Raw genomic sequence first — 18,362 nt, 5'->3', positions numbered from 1 at the left:
AGTCTGATCACAGCAAAGTGTTAGGCTTTCTGCGTTCGTTAAAACTGTAAATCTCCTATTTGTCCTGAAATTAGCGACTTGTATCTCACATGATGAAAACAAAAGGTCAAAGGTCAAATGTATTTATCCCTTATAGGGAAACGGTTTGGTTTAGGCTTGAACGCAATTGGCTCTTGAAGCTCTTAGTAACCTGATTGTGTCTTTATCCTAATATTTACATTTCAGATTTATATTTACACTTCCATAAAGCTTCTGTTAGCTTTTCCTACAGAGATATCCTGATTCGGATTTCTATTCTTTTATTTATTTAACTTAGATTTTATGAGGATAGAAACCGCTTGAGATGTATCATCTCATTTTCGAGCGGGTCCTCAGATCATACATCAAAACAGCAGATAAGACAGCCTCTTTTAAAAGAGGGTGTTCTTTTCAAATGTTTTCAGTCAGCAACATGTTTCACCTCAGCTGTAGAAGATAGTTTAGAAAGGAAACACCAAAACAGGCAAATGACTAACCTGGGGTGGAGCCAGAGAAAACTAACAAAAGTCAGTAGCTTGTTTACTATATTTGATGTAGTTTAAAATGGTTCTTCAGGAAATATTCTCAACAGATGCAAAAGCTGATAAAAACCGCTATAAATTGACACAAGTAATTTATTATTATATTAATTATTATTATATATTATCATGCCCTTGTTTATTCAGCTTCTAGAGTGCAATAAGGTTTGTGAAACCAGACAAACCAGCCAGGTAGGGGGCAGTATAACGCCGTTGACTCATCTGTAGTGACTTTTTAAGATCGTAGAAGAAGAAAGAACCCGTTTTATTCTCGCGAGGTTTCACTCAAAAATAACGCGGGACTGTGAGAAAAAACAAGCAGAGAACGGTTAAGAGTACGATGCGTTTGTCGGGGGAAAAAACTAAATTAAACGACGCTGTTTAGTTGTCTGTGTCCTCTCAGCTGGACTCAGTGAATGTAGAGTTTTCTCTTTCTTTGTGTCGGTGACCAATGGACCCCACGGAGGATTTATCTGCTCGGGTGCTGCTGAAACGCATCCTCAGCACCCAGTCCCCTCAAACTCCTGTTACTCGCAGGTATTGTTTTTATTTCTAAGGTGATTGTTGCTGAAACTGAAATCACAATACTGACAGCGCCTCAGGTTGCGATGGAAGTATTAACTTTCAACAGCCTGAAGATGCTTCGCTTTAAAACCAAAATCACGAACTACTTTATATTTTTAACGAACAAATGCGTGTTTTTTACATTTAGTATGCAATTATGAGTTTGTGCGCTGTCTCGTTCTCAGTCAGTCCCAGGAAGTGAGTACCAGTGGGCTCCGGAGAAGCAGCAGACAAAGCAGGAGGAGAGATGCTGAAACCAAAACCCCACAGGACATCCTGAGGCGCAGTCTGAGACAGAACATCCGTGAGGTGAGGACGTGGCGATCAACACATGTTTGGTTTGTTTGGTGGTCTCATCCTTCTAAGCTCAGGTTCTCTACCAGAGGTCTGGGAGCTTGAGGGTTCTGTAGTATCTTAGCTGTTCCTAGAACTGCACTTTCCTGGAATGAGATGTCTGATGTTCTTCCTGGGATCTGATTCAGCCACTCCTTCAGTTTGGGGGTTACTGCTCTGATGCCCACCGATGTCTTCACTCTCCAGGCTTTCGCAAGTTGTTCTTTGAGGCCCTGGTGCTTCTCTAGTTTCTCGTGTTCATTTTTCCTGATGTTGCATCACTTGGTATTGCCACATCAACCACAACAGCTGTCCTCTGTTGTTTGTCCACCACCAAAATATCTGGTTGGTTCGCCATCACCATTTTGTCGGTCTGGATCTGGAAGTCCCACAGTAGCTTGGCTCTCTCGTTCTCAACCACCTTAGGGGGTGTTTCCCACTTTGACCTTGGGGCTTCCAGTCCATACTCTGTACAGATGTCTCTGTACACAATGCCAGCCTCTTGGTTGTGGCGTTCCATGTATGCTTTACCTGCCAGCATTTTACACCCTGCTGTTATGGCCTCTTTACATAGTCTACACCTTGTCTGGTGTGGTAGATCTTGACCTCTATTGCTCTGGTGTTCAGGGCCTGTTCCTGTGCAGCCATGATGAGTGCCTCTGTGCTGTCCTTCACACCAGGGGTCTCATTTATATCAAGCGTGCTTACGCACAAACGGTGTTGGAAAACTGTGTAAATAACTTTCCACGCAGACTTTGGGATTTATGATAGAAGACTTAGCAGAAAAATGTGCACAACTTTAAGCTGACTAAGGACCTGGCCTACGCACATTTTGGACATGGAGAGCACCTGCAGTGCTGCTGCTGAGAAGGATAAACTTATGAAATCCTGCAGCATTATCACTTGTACTGCTTTGTTTTCACAAAGAACAAGACCCCCCCCCCCCCCCCACACGCACACACACACGTGCGTGCACACACACACATAGCCTGAAGCACAGAATATGGAATGCAGAATATCAGCAGGGGGACAGATTGAGACAGAATGTCATGCGTCTGTGACAGTGCGTGTCCTGTCACTGTGACCTGATCGATCATACAGGGGAGATCTCGGTTTGGCTGACTGGTTAGCGCATGTGACTTTCACCTGGGAGTCTGGGGATCAAATCCCAATTGGACCATTTTTTTTAATATCCGTCACAGATCTCTCTGAAGAACTCACAACATTGATGGCTTCAGCAACGCTGTGCCACTCCGTGTATTTTCTCTTATTTGTTTTGCAAAAGTACTTCCTTTCATTTCTCCACCTCACCCACAAGTACCTCAACTTCTGCTTCTGTGAAATTGTGCTTCCTTGATCTGCCTTGATCTACAGTCGCCATCGTCCAGCAGCTGAGAAACATTCTAGATAGTTTCTGATTTATGAAGCAGAGATTGCATGCAGCTGTGCGTACTCCATGTTTGATAGATCACAAACCTACTTGGCGTAAGTACTTTTTTTTTTTTTGTTGAGCTTAAGTACGGTTTTAGTAAGGATTCTACGCAATGTTTGATAAATGAGACCCCTGTTCTTTCTAGCCATTGGTAGAATTTTGTGATATCTGCCACTTCAGTCATCTGTCTGTGGTACATCCCATGTAAGCATTTGTCCTCCCACAATGGTATGTCCAGCATCTCTTCCTCAGTTCGCCGTTGTCTGAGTGATTTTCAGATGATGTGATTTTTCTGGATATTTTTTTCTCTTGATGAAAATTACAGGTCACTCATTTTAAATGGGAGAACTTCCACAATTGGTGGCTGACTAAATACGTTTTGCCCCACTGTGTATGTGTGTGTTTATTATTATTGTTATTATTAGTAATTTATTTTTTTAACTTGTCCCGTTTCTTACAGAGTATAGCCAGAAAATCCCAGCCTCCCACTGACCGAAGGACCGTCTCAGTCATGCTCTCAAGAGTGCCTTCTTCAACTTCAATGCTTTTGAGTGATGTAGCCACTCCCAGACATTTACTCAGAAACATCCTGCAGACAGGTATGCATATTTACAAGCTGTTTTGTTTGCTATTGCAAAATGTCTTTTAACCTACTTTCTCTTTCTCATACTTTTCAGATCCTGTGAAATCCCCTGTTGTTCATAAGACTGAACCCCCTAAAGAACCTGAACCCCAATCAGCTGAAGAGACAACCAGAACACATCCGAGGTGAACAATTTACCTTTTTAGATGTTGCATTAATGTTCACTGTAAGGAATAATCCTCCATTTTCCTCTTTCATGAGCTTTTTATGTCAGCTGTTCAGGTCAAAAGAATGACATGCAGTGAAAAGTCAATATTTTCTTGATTCACAGCACTGAGCTGTCAGAGCTGGAGCTCCCTGATATAACCATTGGGAACATTGGGAGCGTGGCGAAGGGACTGAGCAGAAAGAGACCATGCCGGAGCCTTAACGTAACCGCCTTTGAAAAGAGACTGAAAGCGGTAAAAGGTAAAGGTTAAACTTCTATTGGATGACTCTAGGTCTAGAGATCGGATAAACTCTTAAGAGTTTGTCATCATAGATGCACACATTAGGGCTGCTGTCATGCGTCATGGTGTCTCTGTGTTACAGATGTTGAAGAGGGAGTTGAAGATGCATCATATGATCATTCGTCCCTTTCTTTGTCAAGGTAAACTTCGATACAACCTTTTAATGTAGAGGTTTAATGATTTAATTTCATTCTGCTGCCAGACTTCCTGGCTCCACAGCCAGTCAGATGTGAGCTCTCAATGTTGCCAAGTCTTAAACACAAAGATCAGCAGTGTTGTGTAAAGGGAAACCAGCAAAAGGAGTGACCTAGAAGTTATTTCTTGCACCCCTAAAAAGTTGCAACATACTTTTTTTTTTTTTACTTTAACATCGGGTAAAGCAGGCTACAGGCTAACATTGAGCTAACACTGAATTTGAAACTAATCGTCAGTTCTAAAAATATCTCAAGCTACTTTTTCAATTACCAACAACTCAATTTTGCAGTGACATGAATTGATCTATAATTAACTTAATGTGCATGACTCGTCTTCGCTCGTGCCTGGGTCTGTGTTTTTGATTGGATGGGAGTAAGTATCGACACGTTTGTTTTGATTGCAGTACCCAAATCTGACCACAGGATGTCCTCGCTTCATGCACCTTTAAGCCCCTTCCTGCTTCCATGATTGCAGCTGGAAGCAACGTGCACCTGTAGCTGGGCTACAGAGCTAAAACGTCCTTTTACAATTATTATTCTGACTTTATGCTGTTTATATATAAAACCAAACCTGCATCAGCTCAATAGTTTCACGTGTTGCGTGTCCTATCTGATTTTCAGCTCCACCTCTTTGACTCTAAAAACACCGTTTGCTGATGTTGAGACTGAGAAAAGGGGGCTCCAGAGGAAAGTGTCTAACCGTAGAAAAGTCTCAGAGGAGGATTTTGGTGCTGCTGTGAGCAAGCGACAGATGGGAGGTGATCATCTCTTCACTCTAGCAAATGTTTGCAGTTTTTATGTTGTGTGTGTGGTTTAATTTAAAGACAACATACATAAAACTTTTGGTGCATTTTACTAATTTTTTTCTTTTCTATGTAAAACGAAGATCAAAGAAAGGTAAAAATGTTACAGAATGATTTTATGCAGCAGCGACTTACAGGAAACAAGTGCACATTTAATTGTTGAATGTTTTATTAATCCTTACGTTTGTCTGAGTTTTGGGCTGCACAATCAATCAAAGCTTTATTTATAAATTGCCTGTTGGGAAGCCCAAGGCGTTGAACACGGTACATGAGAAAAACAGGTAAAAATATTAAAGTAGAAAACAAATGGGTAAAACAAGAGATAAAGAGACCAATGAAAGCAGGGAATTAAAATCAACATAAATGAAGGCCGAACCCGAACACATTCAGGGAATGTCAAGCGGAGGAGGGGGTGACTCTTAAAGGCTGGCAGAGATGGGGATAGCCTGACTGAGGGTGGCAACTGGTTCCAGAGTGACGAGGCTAGGACTGAGAAAGCCCGGTCCCCGTGAGTACGACACCTAGAACGAGGGACAGTGAGCAGGCCTTGGTCAGAGGAGCGCAGAGCGCGTGATGGGGAATGTTTGTTCAGGAGCGTGGCCAGATAGGGGGGAGCACTACCCTGGAAGAAATTGTAAACAAAGACGAGGAGTTTAAATTTTGAACATAACAGACCGGAAGCCAGTGCAGGGAGGCCAGAACCGGACTGATGTGGTCCCGTTTCCTGGTCCCAGTCAGAAACCTGGCTGTGCTGTTCTGCACAACCTGTGGGCGGCACAGTGATGACTGACCCAGTCCTGCATATAGAGAGTTGCAGTAATCAAGCCTAGAAATGACAAAAGCATGGAGTACTCGCTCCAGGTGGGCTCTCTGATACAAAGTTCAATGTTTTGTAGAGAATCTTGGGATTCTTGGAGTTTGTTTCAATGATGTCTGCAAAATAGGCAGTTCTAGCAGACCTCACAGCATCCTGATAAGCAACCAGTGATGCTCTGAACATAAGTGAATCATAAGTGTAGGTTTTTCAAAACATTTTTGTTTCCAAATTAAAATGAATAAAAATAACCAACAACTGACTGATTTTCTTCCCTCACCCGCTCTAGATGTGAGCAGCCATGGTTTTATGGAGGGAAATCTCAGTGAAGTTACCAACTTTGAAGGGTTCACACTGGGTCCGAGCAAACTCGGCGAGGCTGATATCATGAACTGCAACACGGCGCTGTATGACCTGCCTGATGCGATGGTCTCTGGCTTCTCCGTCGTCGCTACTGAGGATAAACACAGTGGCATGTCCTCGCAGCTTCAGGACGTCGTTGATGCAGAACAGGAAGAGGAGCTCGGCGAGATGGCAAAAGATACAGCGGACATGTTTCCGAGTGAAGAAAAGGATGCAGCTTCATCTGAAGTTGATGAAAATGCTTCTGATGTTCTTATGCAAGAAGATGTCGCTGAATTTCAGGCTGAGCAAAGTAAAGCTAATGTGGCTGATGATGCTGAAGTGATGTCAACGTCTGAGGAAGAGGAGGCTGCAGCTGAATCTGAGACAGATGATGGTGCTGAGTGTGAGGAAGTGGAGGCCCAAACTGGAGAGAAACGTGTGTCTGATGATGATTTTACTGAGGAAGAGGAGGCTGCAGCTGAATCTGAGACAGATGATGGTGCTGAGTGTGAGGAAGTGGAGGCCCAAACTGGAGAGAAACGTGTGTCTGATGATGATTTTACTGAGGAAGAGGAGGCTGCAGCTGAATCTGAGACAGATGATGGTGCTGAGTGTGAGGAAGTGGAGGCCCAAACTGGAGAGAAACGTGTGTCTGATGATGGTTTTACTGAGGAAGAGGAGGCTGCAGCTGAATCTGAGACAGATGATGGTGCTGAGTGTGAGGAAGTGGAGGCCCAAACTGGAGAGAAACGTGTGTCTGATGATGGTTTTACTGAGGAAGAGGAGGCTGCAGCTGAATCTGAGACAGATGATGGTGCTGAGTGTGAGGAAGTGGAGGCCCAAACTGGAGAGAAACGTGTGTCTGATGATGATTTTACTGAGGAAGAGGAGGCTGCAGCTGAATCTGAGACAGATGATGGTGCTGAGTGTGAGGAAGTGGAGGCCCAAACTGGAGAGAAACGTGTGTCTGATGATGATTTTACTGAGGAAGAGGAGGCTGCAGCTGAATCTGAGACTGGTAAGACAGATGATGGTGCTGAGGAAGTGGAGGCCCAAACTGGAGAGGAAGGTGCGTCTGGTGATGATTTGACTGAGGAAGAGGAGGTTTCTCCCGACTCTCAAACTGAGGAAGAGCAAGGAGTTGCTGAAACACAAGAGCATGTTCCTGACTCTCAATCTGAAGATATTGAAAGTTTTCTCTCTGAGGAAGAGGAGGATGCACAGGACCCTCTACCTGAACATGCGGTAGCAAGTGTCCCATTTCAAGGTGATGACGAAGATGAGGCTCAGTCTGAAGATGAGGAAGATGTGGCTACGTCTCAGACAGAAGATGACAATGATGAGCAAAGAGAGGAGGAAGATCAGGCTTTGGAACACATGGAACAGGACTCGAGTCACATCAGTCGAAGGGCTCGTCGATCTGAGGGTGTGCCCGTTGTCCCCGTCCCAGAGGTGAGGGAGGATGCTGCTGAAGCCTCTGAAGCAGGTAAAAGTCAGACCCTTCCTACCGCTCCTAAAGTAAAACATTAAGATGTTTTCTCCAGCAAAGGGAAATGTTTATTTGTAGATCAGAGTTAATGTGAAATTAGTTTCAGCCATTGAAACAGAAAACAACTATTAGTCCATTTGTTAGATGTGCTTTTTGCTTTCAATTTCCTTTTGTTTTTCTTCAGGCTGGTCCAAAGCACACACTTCTACTGGTGTTAATGCCAGTGCAGAAGTGGAAAACCACGCCCGCAGACGGACTAGAACTGGGAGCTCGGCCTCATCTAAACTATCAGTGCAAGATGAAGGCGACGTGTTTGACACAGAAAACGTTCCTGCATCTGGAACTAAAGCCTCGTTTCCTTGTCTTGAGTTAACCCAGGATATTCAAGTCGATGAGCACCGGAGTAACGATTCGTCTGAGGAGGATGCTGGTCAGGAGGACGAGTGTGATGATGACCTAGATGAAGAAGAAGGTTAGTTTGAGTATATTGCTTCCTTTTGACATTCAAGAACATCAAAATGATTATTTTCTGACTCCTTCAGACCTTCCCTGCAAGACTCCGGCATTTGTCAAAGAGAAAAAGATCTTTCTGTCTGATCCTGCAGCGTCCCCTTTTGTTTTTAAGAATGTTCCAACAAGGCAAGTAGCATTTATTTTCCCGTCAACCCAATTGTTTATTTAAAGTGTAGGCATTATGGAACAAAGTTATCTAGGTTTTTTATTTAATTGGCTGACGGGTCGTTAATGTCTCTAGTGGTACAAGTACAGGTTTACCTGCAGCTAAACCCAAGCAGGTGAGACCAAGGAAAACGCGGACAGCTAGTAAGAAAGGAGTCCTCCCTAAGTCCTACCTATTGAGCACCTTCAGACACTTTGCCAAAACCAAGGTCTCAGCAGATGTTTACCCCATTCTGAATGAGATGTGAGTAACAGACGTGACTAATTTAGGATGGATTTGATTCTGAAAGCGGTGCTGTTGATAGTTTATTTGACCTTTATTTATACTAATGATTTGACAGAATGGATAAATTTTTTGACCGGATGGCGGAGGACCTGGAGACGTATGCTGCCCATGCTAATAGAAAAACCATTGAGTTTGAAGATGCTGTGCTCCTGTTGAAAAGGTTTGTATGATTCTGTGCAATGCTTTTTTTCTAATGCCCAGGAATGAAAACACCTTTGAGAAACCTCTTCACACAGCTCGCCACAAGTGTTTTTTGTTATTCAGCTTCAGTTTCTGTAGTAGTCGTCCTGGCTCTGGAACACTGGACCAGCTCTATATCCTCAGGGGGTCCTGGAGGGTGCGTGGGAGTTCGCCTAACCAATCTACATGTGTTTTTGGAGAAGGCGTTCGACTGCATCCCTCGGGGGGCCCTGTGGGGGATATGTTGGGAGTATGGGGTACCAGGTCCTCTGATACAGGCTGTTAGGTCCCTGTATGACTATCAGAGCTTGGTCCGCATTGCCGGCAGTAAGTCGGGGTCATTTCCAGTGAGAGATGGACTCTGCCAAGGCTGCTCTTTGTCACAGATTCTGTTCATAACTTCTATGGACAGGATTTCTAGGCACAGCCAAGTTGTTGAGGGGATCTGTTTTGGTGGCCTAAGGATTGAGTCTCTGCTTTTTGCAGATGATGTGGTCCTGTTGGCTTCATCAGAATGTGATCTCTGGCCCTCACAGGAGTGGTTCTCAGCCCAGTGTGAAGCAGCTGGGATGAGAGTCAGCTCCCCTAATCCGAGACCATGGTCTTGAGTCAGAAAAGGGTAGAATGCCTTCTCCAGGTCAGGGATGAGGTCCTGCTCCAAGTGGAGGAGCTTGAGTATCTTAGGTTCTCTTTGACGAGCGACATGCGTATTGGTGCTGCATCTGCAGTAATGGGGGTGTTGTACCGGTCTGTCGCAGTGAAGAGGGCTGAGCCGGGGGCGAATTTACCAGTTGATCTACATTCCAACCCTCACGGTCACAAGCTTTGGATAGTGACCAAAGAATGAAATCGCGGATACAAACGGCGGAGTTTTCTCCTCAGGATGTCTGAGCCTTAAAAATCGGGTGAGAAGCTCAGTCATCCAGGAGGGGCTCGGTGTAGATCTGCTGCTCCTCCACATTGAGAGGAGCCAGTTGAGGTGGCAGTTTGGATGCCTCCTGACGCCTCCCTGGTGAGGTTTTCTAGGCTCATCCAACTTGGAGGAGACCCAAGGGAAGACCCAGGACACGCTGGAGAGACTGTCTCACGGCTGGCCAGGGAACACCTTAGGATCCCCCCGGATGAGCTGGCTCAAGTGGCTGGGGAGAGGGATAAGCAGCCGAAAATGGATGGATGGAACTTCAATTTCTAATGCATCTTAACAGCATTATATATTTTTAAATGTGCGCTTTTTGCATTATTCCTTCTATTAGCGTAACTTCTTTGTTTCTGCATTCTGCAGACAGGGTCACGTGAATGAAAACATGCCAGTGGAGGTGCTCATTGAAAAGTATTTACGAATGGACCAGCGAAAAATCCTGATCCCCATTGCAACCAGCGGAAATGTTGTTATCCCCAAAATGAGGTGAACCTTTTGGAAATGACCTGGATTTATTTTTAAATTACTAATTAATCTCAGTTTCTGGTTAATTGGACATGTAGAGGCATTTTGTAAATGTGCAAATACGATCTATATTTGCTTTGTGCTGTCACTTATTCTCTTTTCCTCATCTGTATTATGTCATGAGGGAGTGGGTGTGTGATTATTGTGTATTTTTGGTGTGCTTTGGTGATACACTTTTCTGTTACGTCATTCTGAAATCTCCATCTTAAACTATCACAGATTAAATAAACCTCATTGTATATTTGTGTGTTGACAATTTTTCGTATTTATTTATTTTTATGCATTTGAAGATACATTTACAACCTCAAGCGCCTGACGGGGTTGCAGGTTGAAGACATTGGACGCACTGAATGTTTGGCGTTGTTCTAAATTACTTTATAATCCTTGGCAGTCCTATGAAATCATAGTTTTTGTACCCCGTGTGTAAGTTGGGTTTTAGTAAGTGAACTCACTCAACTATCCACTAGATGGCGCAAATGCACTATTTTTACATTCTGATCTGAACCAAATGTGAGTCATGTAAAAACAATCACTGAAAAGCAGCTAAAATGAGCACTGAATAGATTTATGACTTGTACGCAATGCCTAATTCAAATATGAAACATTCAAAGTTTAAATTTGGGACAATGAGTTTGTTGTTAGAATAAGAGTAAGGTGTAAAATAACACTATTATCACATCCGTGTTTATATTATAGCTTAGTCATAACATGCTGGTGATCACAGGCGGTGTCGGTACAAGATCTGCTCGGGTGCAAGATTGGCTTGGGGTCCTTCGACTGCCGATGACGTCAAAGTACGGCAAACCCACTCGGACAAAATACACATCTATACTGTTGGAAAGAATTTAGCAGTTTCGTTATTAGAATAATGTTTATTAAGACGTACATTTGTGTTTGTAATGGTATTTGTAAAATAAAACACTATATTGTATTCATAATGTTGAACTCCTCTTTGAGCACATCCCTTGAAGGATCATAGGTATTGGCAACCCCTGTGAAATTGTATTTGCAGGAAAAAAGTGTGTCCCTTTTATTGAAGTGTTTTGTGTTAAGTTTTTGACGTCTTGTCCATGCGTAGATCAGGTACGCTCATAGCTGCTATAGCCAAAACTCTGGAGTTAAAAGTTTTCTGGCTTTACTAAAATACCTGTCTGTACTTATTTGATTGATGGTAGTTTTACTTTCTATTAGATTACAAATGTAATTATTTGGCACTTTTCTAATTCATAATTTGTAACAATGTAATCTGTGATATTAGCATTAGCATTCCTACAGTATGGGTTTTTCCACGTATATTAGCATTGCGCTAACCACTCCCTGCATAATTGCAGCCTTTGCGATTAGAAAATCTTTTCACATCGCAATTTAATTGCACATGCAGTTAATCGCTCAGCCCTAATATACATGCAGCTCTATGCTAAAAGTGTATTTTCAAAGAGGTAATGATGGATTTCTTTGTAAAAGTTGTCCATCTTTCCAACAGAAAGATTTGCCTGGACCAACGTAACGTGATAACAACGTAACGTGATTACGTAATTCCGTAAGGTTCATGTTCAGCCAATCAACTACTTTGACGTCATGGGCAGTCGACGGACCCCGAGCTGATCTTGCACCCGAGCAGATCTTGTACTTTAAAGAGCAAGTCACCCCCAAATCAACTTTTTTTTCCTGATAAACTATAAAAATGCGTGTCTAAATGTGCTGCAGACACCTGTAGTCAATAGTTTTGCGCTTCAGTGCATTTGAGTTAAAATTTTAATTTTCTGCCTAAAACAAAAAATCTGCACTGCACTTTGAAATTAAATCTGCCATCGCTATTGGCTAAGAGGTACCTTAGAATGTTAGCTGGTACCATATGATGTCAAAATGTTGTTGTGATCCTGTGTGTGTGTGTGTGTATTTGTTAGCGGTTCCGCCCTCTCGGTCTGTTAGGCAACAGCATTTGTTGCGTTTTTCAAGCAGGAAGTGGGAGTCGAGTAATACTCTGGTAGGAGGTGACTTGCTCTTTAATAACTAGCCTAGTGAACTAGACCAAATTCTTGCTTTGCAAAGTTTGGGCATGCTCCATTGGAACCTCTGCAGCTCCTACCAGGACTCTGGCTAGCCAATCACAGCTCTCTAGAGGGGTTTCAAACACAAAGAGCTGTGATTGGTCCATAATGGTGGATAGTGCTCTGCTTAGTTAACAAATCACAGAGCTTTATCCGCTTTGTGGGCCAATCAGGGCGCTATATTTGCCTGGTGGGTGAAATGATGCAACAGAGTGAAACAAGAGTATGTCACATTCATTTTGTCCAGTGGAATGCGGAGATCATTTGAAAGACAACGGTAGAACCCGCCCCACAACCGAGAGCTGTCAATGGAGCTTTGCCAGACTAAATAATACATTTATTTAGTCTGGCTTGCCAGGCTACTTTAATACAGTTTCTCAAATGCTAAAACACATTTCACAAACGTTTCCTCTATGTTCCCCAATGTCTAAACACAACACCCTTTTCTAAAACTACATAAACACAACCACACCTTCTCACTTCAAAACTCATACTTTCACACCAAAAGAGCAGCTCGAACCTTTCAAAAATGTAAACACTATACACATCGTTGCACACTACAGCAAAACAATTGAAAACACAATACTCAATTTGTGAGAAGGTTCTTTGTTTCATAACTGCCAATTTGCCCATTTTTAGAAACTTTACAGTTACGGATCTTCTTAGATCTCTGCAGAGGATCAGGCATTTAGATTTGTGAGTTTCATATGAAGAGTATAAATCTATAGAAAATTCTGCATGTACACAACTGTAACACAGCTCAATGCAAAAACAGAATCTATTGCACACAATAGTACTCTTGAAAACATGAGCAGGGTGTGAAATTTTTTTATTTACTTTATTCACAACACACACACCACAATGACTGTGTGGCATCATGTCGCTGAGCTGCATCGGGCCACATCACCTCATCCACATCGCAGGCTATATTGTCTCTTGCCAGGCACCGCGGGAAAAACGCCCTGGAATGGCGAATCCATCCTTGTAAGGCCTCCACTGGGATGTCACCACAGGCCAGCTCCATTGCCCTTAGGAGATTCTCTCTAGTGTATGGTTGTCTGTCATACACCTTCCATCTCCACGATGAGAAGAACTCCTATAGGGTTAAGGAAAGGGGAGTAGGGTGGCAGACAGATGTTTGAAAAGTGGTTACTGTTGGTGGTGAACCACTCTGATTTGGTTTGTTCTGTGGAAGCGGACATTGTCCCAAATGATCACATAAATGTGATGTGCGGGCCGAGGATGGTGTTGTTGGCGGTCCAGGAGGATGTCTTTTAGCTCCTCTAGGAAGGTGAGAAGATGTTGGGTGTTGAAAGACCCAAGGACAGCATGCTGGTGGACAAGCCGCTCCGAACCCATGGCCGCACAAAGAGTAAAATTACCCCCCCCCCCCCCCCCCCCCCCCGTTGGCCAGGAACCTCAGTGATGGCTCTTTGGCCAATGGTGTTACGGCCTCTTTGCCTTCGTTTGTGCAGGTTGAAGCCAGCCTCATCCAGGAAGAGGTACTCATGAGGTCTGACCATCGCGTCCAACTGTAATATTTTCTGTGAAAATGTGAAAGTGCACAGGTGTTCAGAACAGTCAATCAGGTAGCACAGTATTGTCCAAAACTAATGTAGGCCACTGAGCAACACAGTATATCCACTAACTGTACTGTGAACATGGATGTATACCTACTTGCACATACTCGTAATGTAGGCCTTTGTGTCGCACTCATAGGGAACCCTATAGACCCGTTTCATCCGCATCTTTTGGCGCCGGAGAACTTGGTCTATTGTGGCCAAGCTGAGATCATCAATGCGCTCAAAGTTGACATTATCGGCAATGACTTTGTCTCTGATCTCCCGGAGTCTGATGAGGTTGTTCTCACAAACCATATCCACAATGATGGTTTCTTGTGCCACTGTAAATATGGCAATCCTCCCACCTCTGTGGCATTCTTTCAACTCTAAAGAAAGAAACATGTGTTGTCAATTGACATGTTTTACAATAACAACTGATTTGAAACCAATTTCACAGGCTTGTGAAACTGTATTGTGACAAAGAAAGCAATAGAGTGCAATACCTGTTGTGTTATCTGAATGCCCTGATAATGGTGGCCACGGTGAACCTACTCAGGTTTGGACGGACTCTTAGTCCTGCTTCAGCCATTGTTTTAGCATTTGAGAAAAACTGTAACATCAACAGTCAAGTTCACAACCGTACCAAACTTGCTTTTTGTCATCACACAAACGCTGCCAACACATTCATGTGGTCATTTGTTGAAATAACTAGCTCCACCCCTTTAAAGATGGTTTTCTGTAACTAAAACATGCAAGATTTGATTCTCACAAAACTACACATAAATGACCATTGTGAACCTATAGATACACCCATGAACACCCAACCACGGCCAAAATCGAGACCTGGGGCCTCATTTATCAAAATGCTCGTACAAACGTTCCTACTGTATATTCCTTCCTACAAATGAAATTTAGGGTGTGTGTACTCCTGATTTATGAAACGTGCATTGGCCTCTTGTACGCACGTTCTTGTGCAATCGTCTGATGATAAATCCCACCTGCGAGTACCCAGGTGCTCGTGTCCGTTCACTGTCATTAACATACAGAAACACCCTCAATTAACCATATTTGGTCACGCAACATCCTCAGCAGGGAATTCCATGTTGTTGTAGTTATTTTCAGAAAAAATGAGATAACCTTTATTGACACAGAGCACTGGCTGCCGAAGCACAAGAAAGCCAAACAAGTTGCAGAAGTTATAAAGGTGGTTGGGACAGAGGAGAAGTTCCTGTTCCAGAAATAAATAAAAAAAATTAATTTGATAAATCATAGAGTAACAGGTTCTCATTTACATTTAAGGAGTCGTTCTGTTTTGAGTTACTTTCATTTGAAAACGTTGTCTGAGAGAGCAGCTTTTTCTGAGCTGTCATTCAGTCTGGTTGCGTGTATGACCGGGGAGCGGGATGTGGTTCTGGGGGTTCTCATAGTTGTAAAATAAAATATGAACTGGAATCGGATTTGTGAGGTTTGTCTGTCGTGTCACAAAGGGTCCCAAATCACAGCATAACAAAAGGATTTCTACCTCACGGAGAAAGTGTTCCCTCTAGTGTACACACTCTGTTAACTCTTCAAATAACACAGATTAGTCATGAAATGTCCGAATGCCTTTGGTCACACGTCTTTTATTGGTTTTAGCACCAATAATGCGCAAAAGCTGTTTTTCTGCCGACATAATTACATACTGTGTAAATATAATTTATGGATGAGGAACAAGCATGGATGACTGAGACCTTCAGTACTGCTGTTTCCCCGTTCTACCACTAGATGCTGTTCCTACATGGTCAGAGCTGTTCTTATATTTAGGAACATGTTCATGCACAAGTACAAATTGGTAAATACCACACAATACGTAAATTCGTGCCAATGCACAAAATACACACAGATCTGTGCATAAGTACAACTGATAAATGAGGCCCCTGGGGTCTGAGGGCCCTCCAGAGGCCTCCAAAAGCCCCAGGTTGTGGTCCTGATTTGTAGATCTACCACTAAACACCAACGTTTGACTAAAATCAGGACCTGGGGTATAGGGTTCTTCCAGAGGCCTCCAAAAGCCCTGGATGGTGGTGTTGACCTGTAGATCCACCCCTGAACACCCGGCCTGGGCCAAATTCAGGACCTGGGGTCTTGGGTCCTTCAGAGGCCTCCAAAAGCCCCAGATTGTGGTTTTGATCTGTAGATCCACAAAAAACAACGCAAACATATCCCTCCCATTACATTTGGTTGCAATTTTGACCTACATTCTGTGATCTGCAACCATTTGAACGTGATGAATATGAATCCAGCCCCTGAAAGAAATGTCTCCAAATTCTTGGTGAACTTGGTCTAATTCTGCCCCAGCACCCCTTACATCCATTTAAATTTTTAATAAATTCTACAATCAAGTTCACAGTCACACCAAACTTCATTTTTAAAATTGCTCCCCTAGATTCTTCCAACCAGCTATGGCTCCACAATGCAACATCACATCCACACAGAATTGTGTGTGCTTTGTTGCGCACACCGGTTTGGAAACTGTACATCATCCCCCCCCCCCAAAAAAAATTGAAAGCAGCTATATCATTTGTTTAAAAGTTTGGCTTTTCACACAATTGTAGGAACCAGTAGTAGGCGCTCAGCAGAGCGATGACTGTTTTATAAAGGATCACTATTACACCACCTACTGGTGACATGCACAATTTATCAGCAAGCTTAGAGGACACTAGGAGGGTTTGAGGTGCTGATGACATGGTGGTGCACATTGGCTTTATGACACATGGCCACTATCTTATGCCAGGTGGCAGGCCCCTTTCATGGAATTATCTAGTCAATAAGTAAACTGCATAATAATTAGGATAAATAAGTATGACATGGAGACCTGTGTTGTTTAAACCTAATGTCAGTTTAGGTCTTGGGAAGTGGTTTTGTGTGGAAAAGTGATGAACAACCAGCAGCCTCAGTTTGGAGAAACAGAGATGAGTTCTTTCCCAACTAGGCCAGAGCTCACGGCTGGTCTCATTGAAACCAGTTGCAAATAGTTTGTCGCCTTAAAAACACCTAAGGTTTCCAAATTTCCACAGCAGTTTTTTTTATGAATTAGAGAACCAAAAAATGTGTTTACAGAATAAGGAAGATATTTCACATGAGATGGACATTCATGCAGAATTCTGTTTTGTGCTGCAGCAGCAGCTTGTTAGGTTTTAAATTTAAAGCGTTGTTCTAAATTTACACGACACGTAATCCTCACCAGCAGAGACCTGTAATGCAATGAATAAACAATGATGTTTGTCGTGAGGTCGTTTTATTTTTAGCTAAATATTAAGTTTGTTTTTAAGGTGAAAATAGATCAAATGAAAACAAAAGACCTGCCCGTTAAACACTGCTATGCTGTACATGTTTATGAGTCATTTGTCTGAAAACATGTTTACAGTACAAAACAGGTATAATGATATTATCACCCCCCACAGTCCTGACTCATTTCCTCTTCCCAGCCTCGTCCTTACTCTCCTCCTCCTTCATCTTCTTCCTCCTCACTCAACAGGAGGAAATGTTCCTATAAGAGGCTCAGTGCCTCACATTATTGTGGTTGCTTTTTGTTCCCAACCTTTTCCTCTCTAGTGAGCTAACAGCTGGTTGCCACCGAGGCTGTGTCGTGGCTCAGGAGGCTTGTTGTTGTCCTGGTGGAGATGTGGCTGCTGTTAAACATTCTTCTGAGAAAATGTTGAATTTAAATCAAACATAGAGATTTTTGATTTAAGACACTGGTTTTTAGCATCACTTCCATCTTTCCTGATAAACGCCATTTTGAAACACTTCACTGCGGTGATGCTTCCTCCTTCTGCTTTGTGAGCATCAATTATTTACATTCATTTACAGTTTGAGGAGCAAGAGCGGGTATAAAGCTCTCAGATTTACAATCGCCATGTCCTTCCTCCTGATGTTTGTCTGCCTGTTAGCAAAAGATAACACGAATCACTGCATGCATTTGAGTGAAACTCTTAGAAAGTCGTCATCACTCGTCCATCTAACTGGTTCACTCTGACCCAAACTGATTAAAGATGGCTGCCTTAATATCAGCACACACAGAAATAGTTTTGAGTGATCAAAGATTAGGCACAGGATTAGTGAAGTAAATACTGATTTATGAGTTTTGCAGATGTTTTTGTGCAAAACGACATTCAATTTAACCAAATATCTTTGTTTTATTCTTCAAAAGGAAACCTACACCTGAATGGGGAGAACATGCAGGCTCCATGCAGAAAGGCTGTAGCGGTTTGAACCTTCTGGCTGTGAGGCAACAGTTTTACCACTAGCACCACCGTGCAGCCATTATCTTGTTAAGATTGTGTAAATTATCTTGATTTGAAATGGTTTTCAGTTACATATGATTGAAATAAACTAATCAACAATAAATCAATAAAAATAATCGGTCACTTTTTAAGATTTAATCAAATTGGCTAGAGCTCCATTTTTTCTTTAAAAAATGTGGTTCACTCGTTTAATCAACATATCTGCAGTGGTCTCTAGTAGGAATAAATGCCTTGTAATTCAATTCAATTCAA

At 42.8% G+C, this 18,362-nt stretch overlaps 1 protein-coding gene across 1 annotated transcript; it reads left to right on the top strand.

Moving 5' to 3' along the window:
* Positions 1–833: 833 nt before the first annotated feature.
* cenpt (centromere protein T) lies at positions 834–10,467 on the top strand. Its single transcript, XM_015963198.3, has 13 exons — positions 834–1,094; positions 1,307–1,430; positions 3,347–3,485; positions 3,564–3,654; positions 3,801–3,937; positions 4,061–4,118; positions 4,794–4,930; positions 6,079–7,620; positions 7,808–8,095; positions 8,166–8,262; positions 8,378–8,545; positions 8,643–8,747; positions 10,050–10,467. The coding sequence occupies exons 1-13, from the start codon at positions 1,009–1,011 to the stop codon at positions 10,174–10,176; spliced, it is 3,099 nt and encodes a 1,032-aa protein (XP_015818684.3). The 5' UTR covers positions 834–1,008; the 3' UTR covers positions 10,177–10,467.
* Positions 10,468–18,362: the final 7,895 nt, after the last annotated feature.

Source organism: Nothobranchius furzeri, chromosome 16 (genome assembly GCF_043380555.1).
Source record: "Nothobranchius furzeri strain GRZ-AD chromosome 16, NfurGRZ-RIMD1, whole genome shotgun sequence".
NCBI lineage: Eukaryota > Metazoa > Chordata > Actinopteri > Cyprinodontiformes > Nothobranchiidae > Nothobranchius > Nothobranchius furzeri.
Note: the sequence above shows the minus strand (reverse complement) of the source record. Positions and strands in the feature narration are given on the sequence as shown.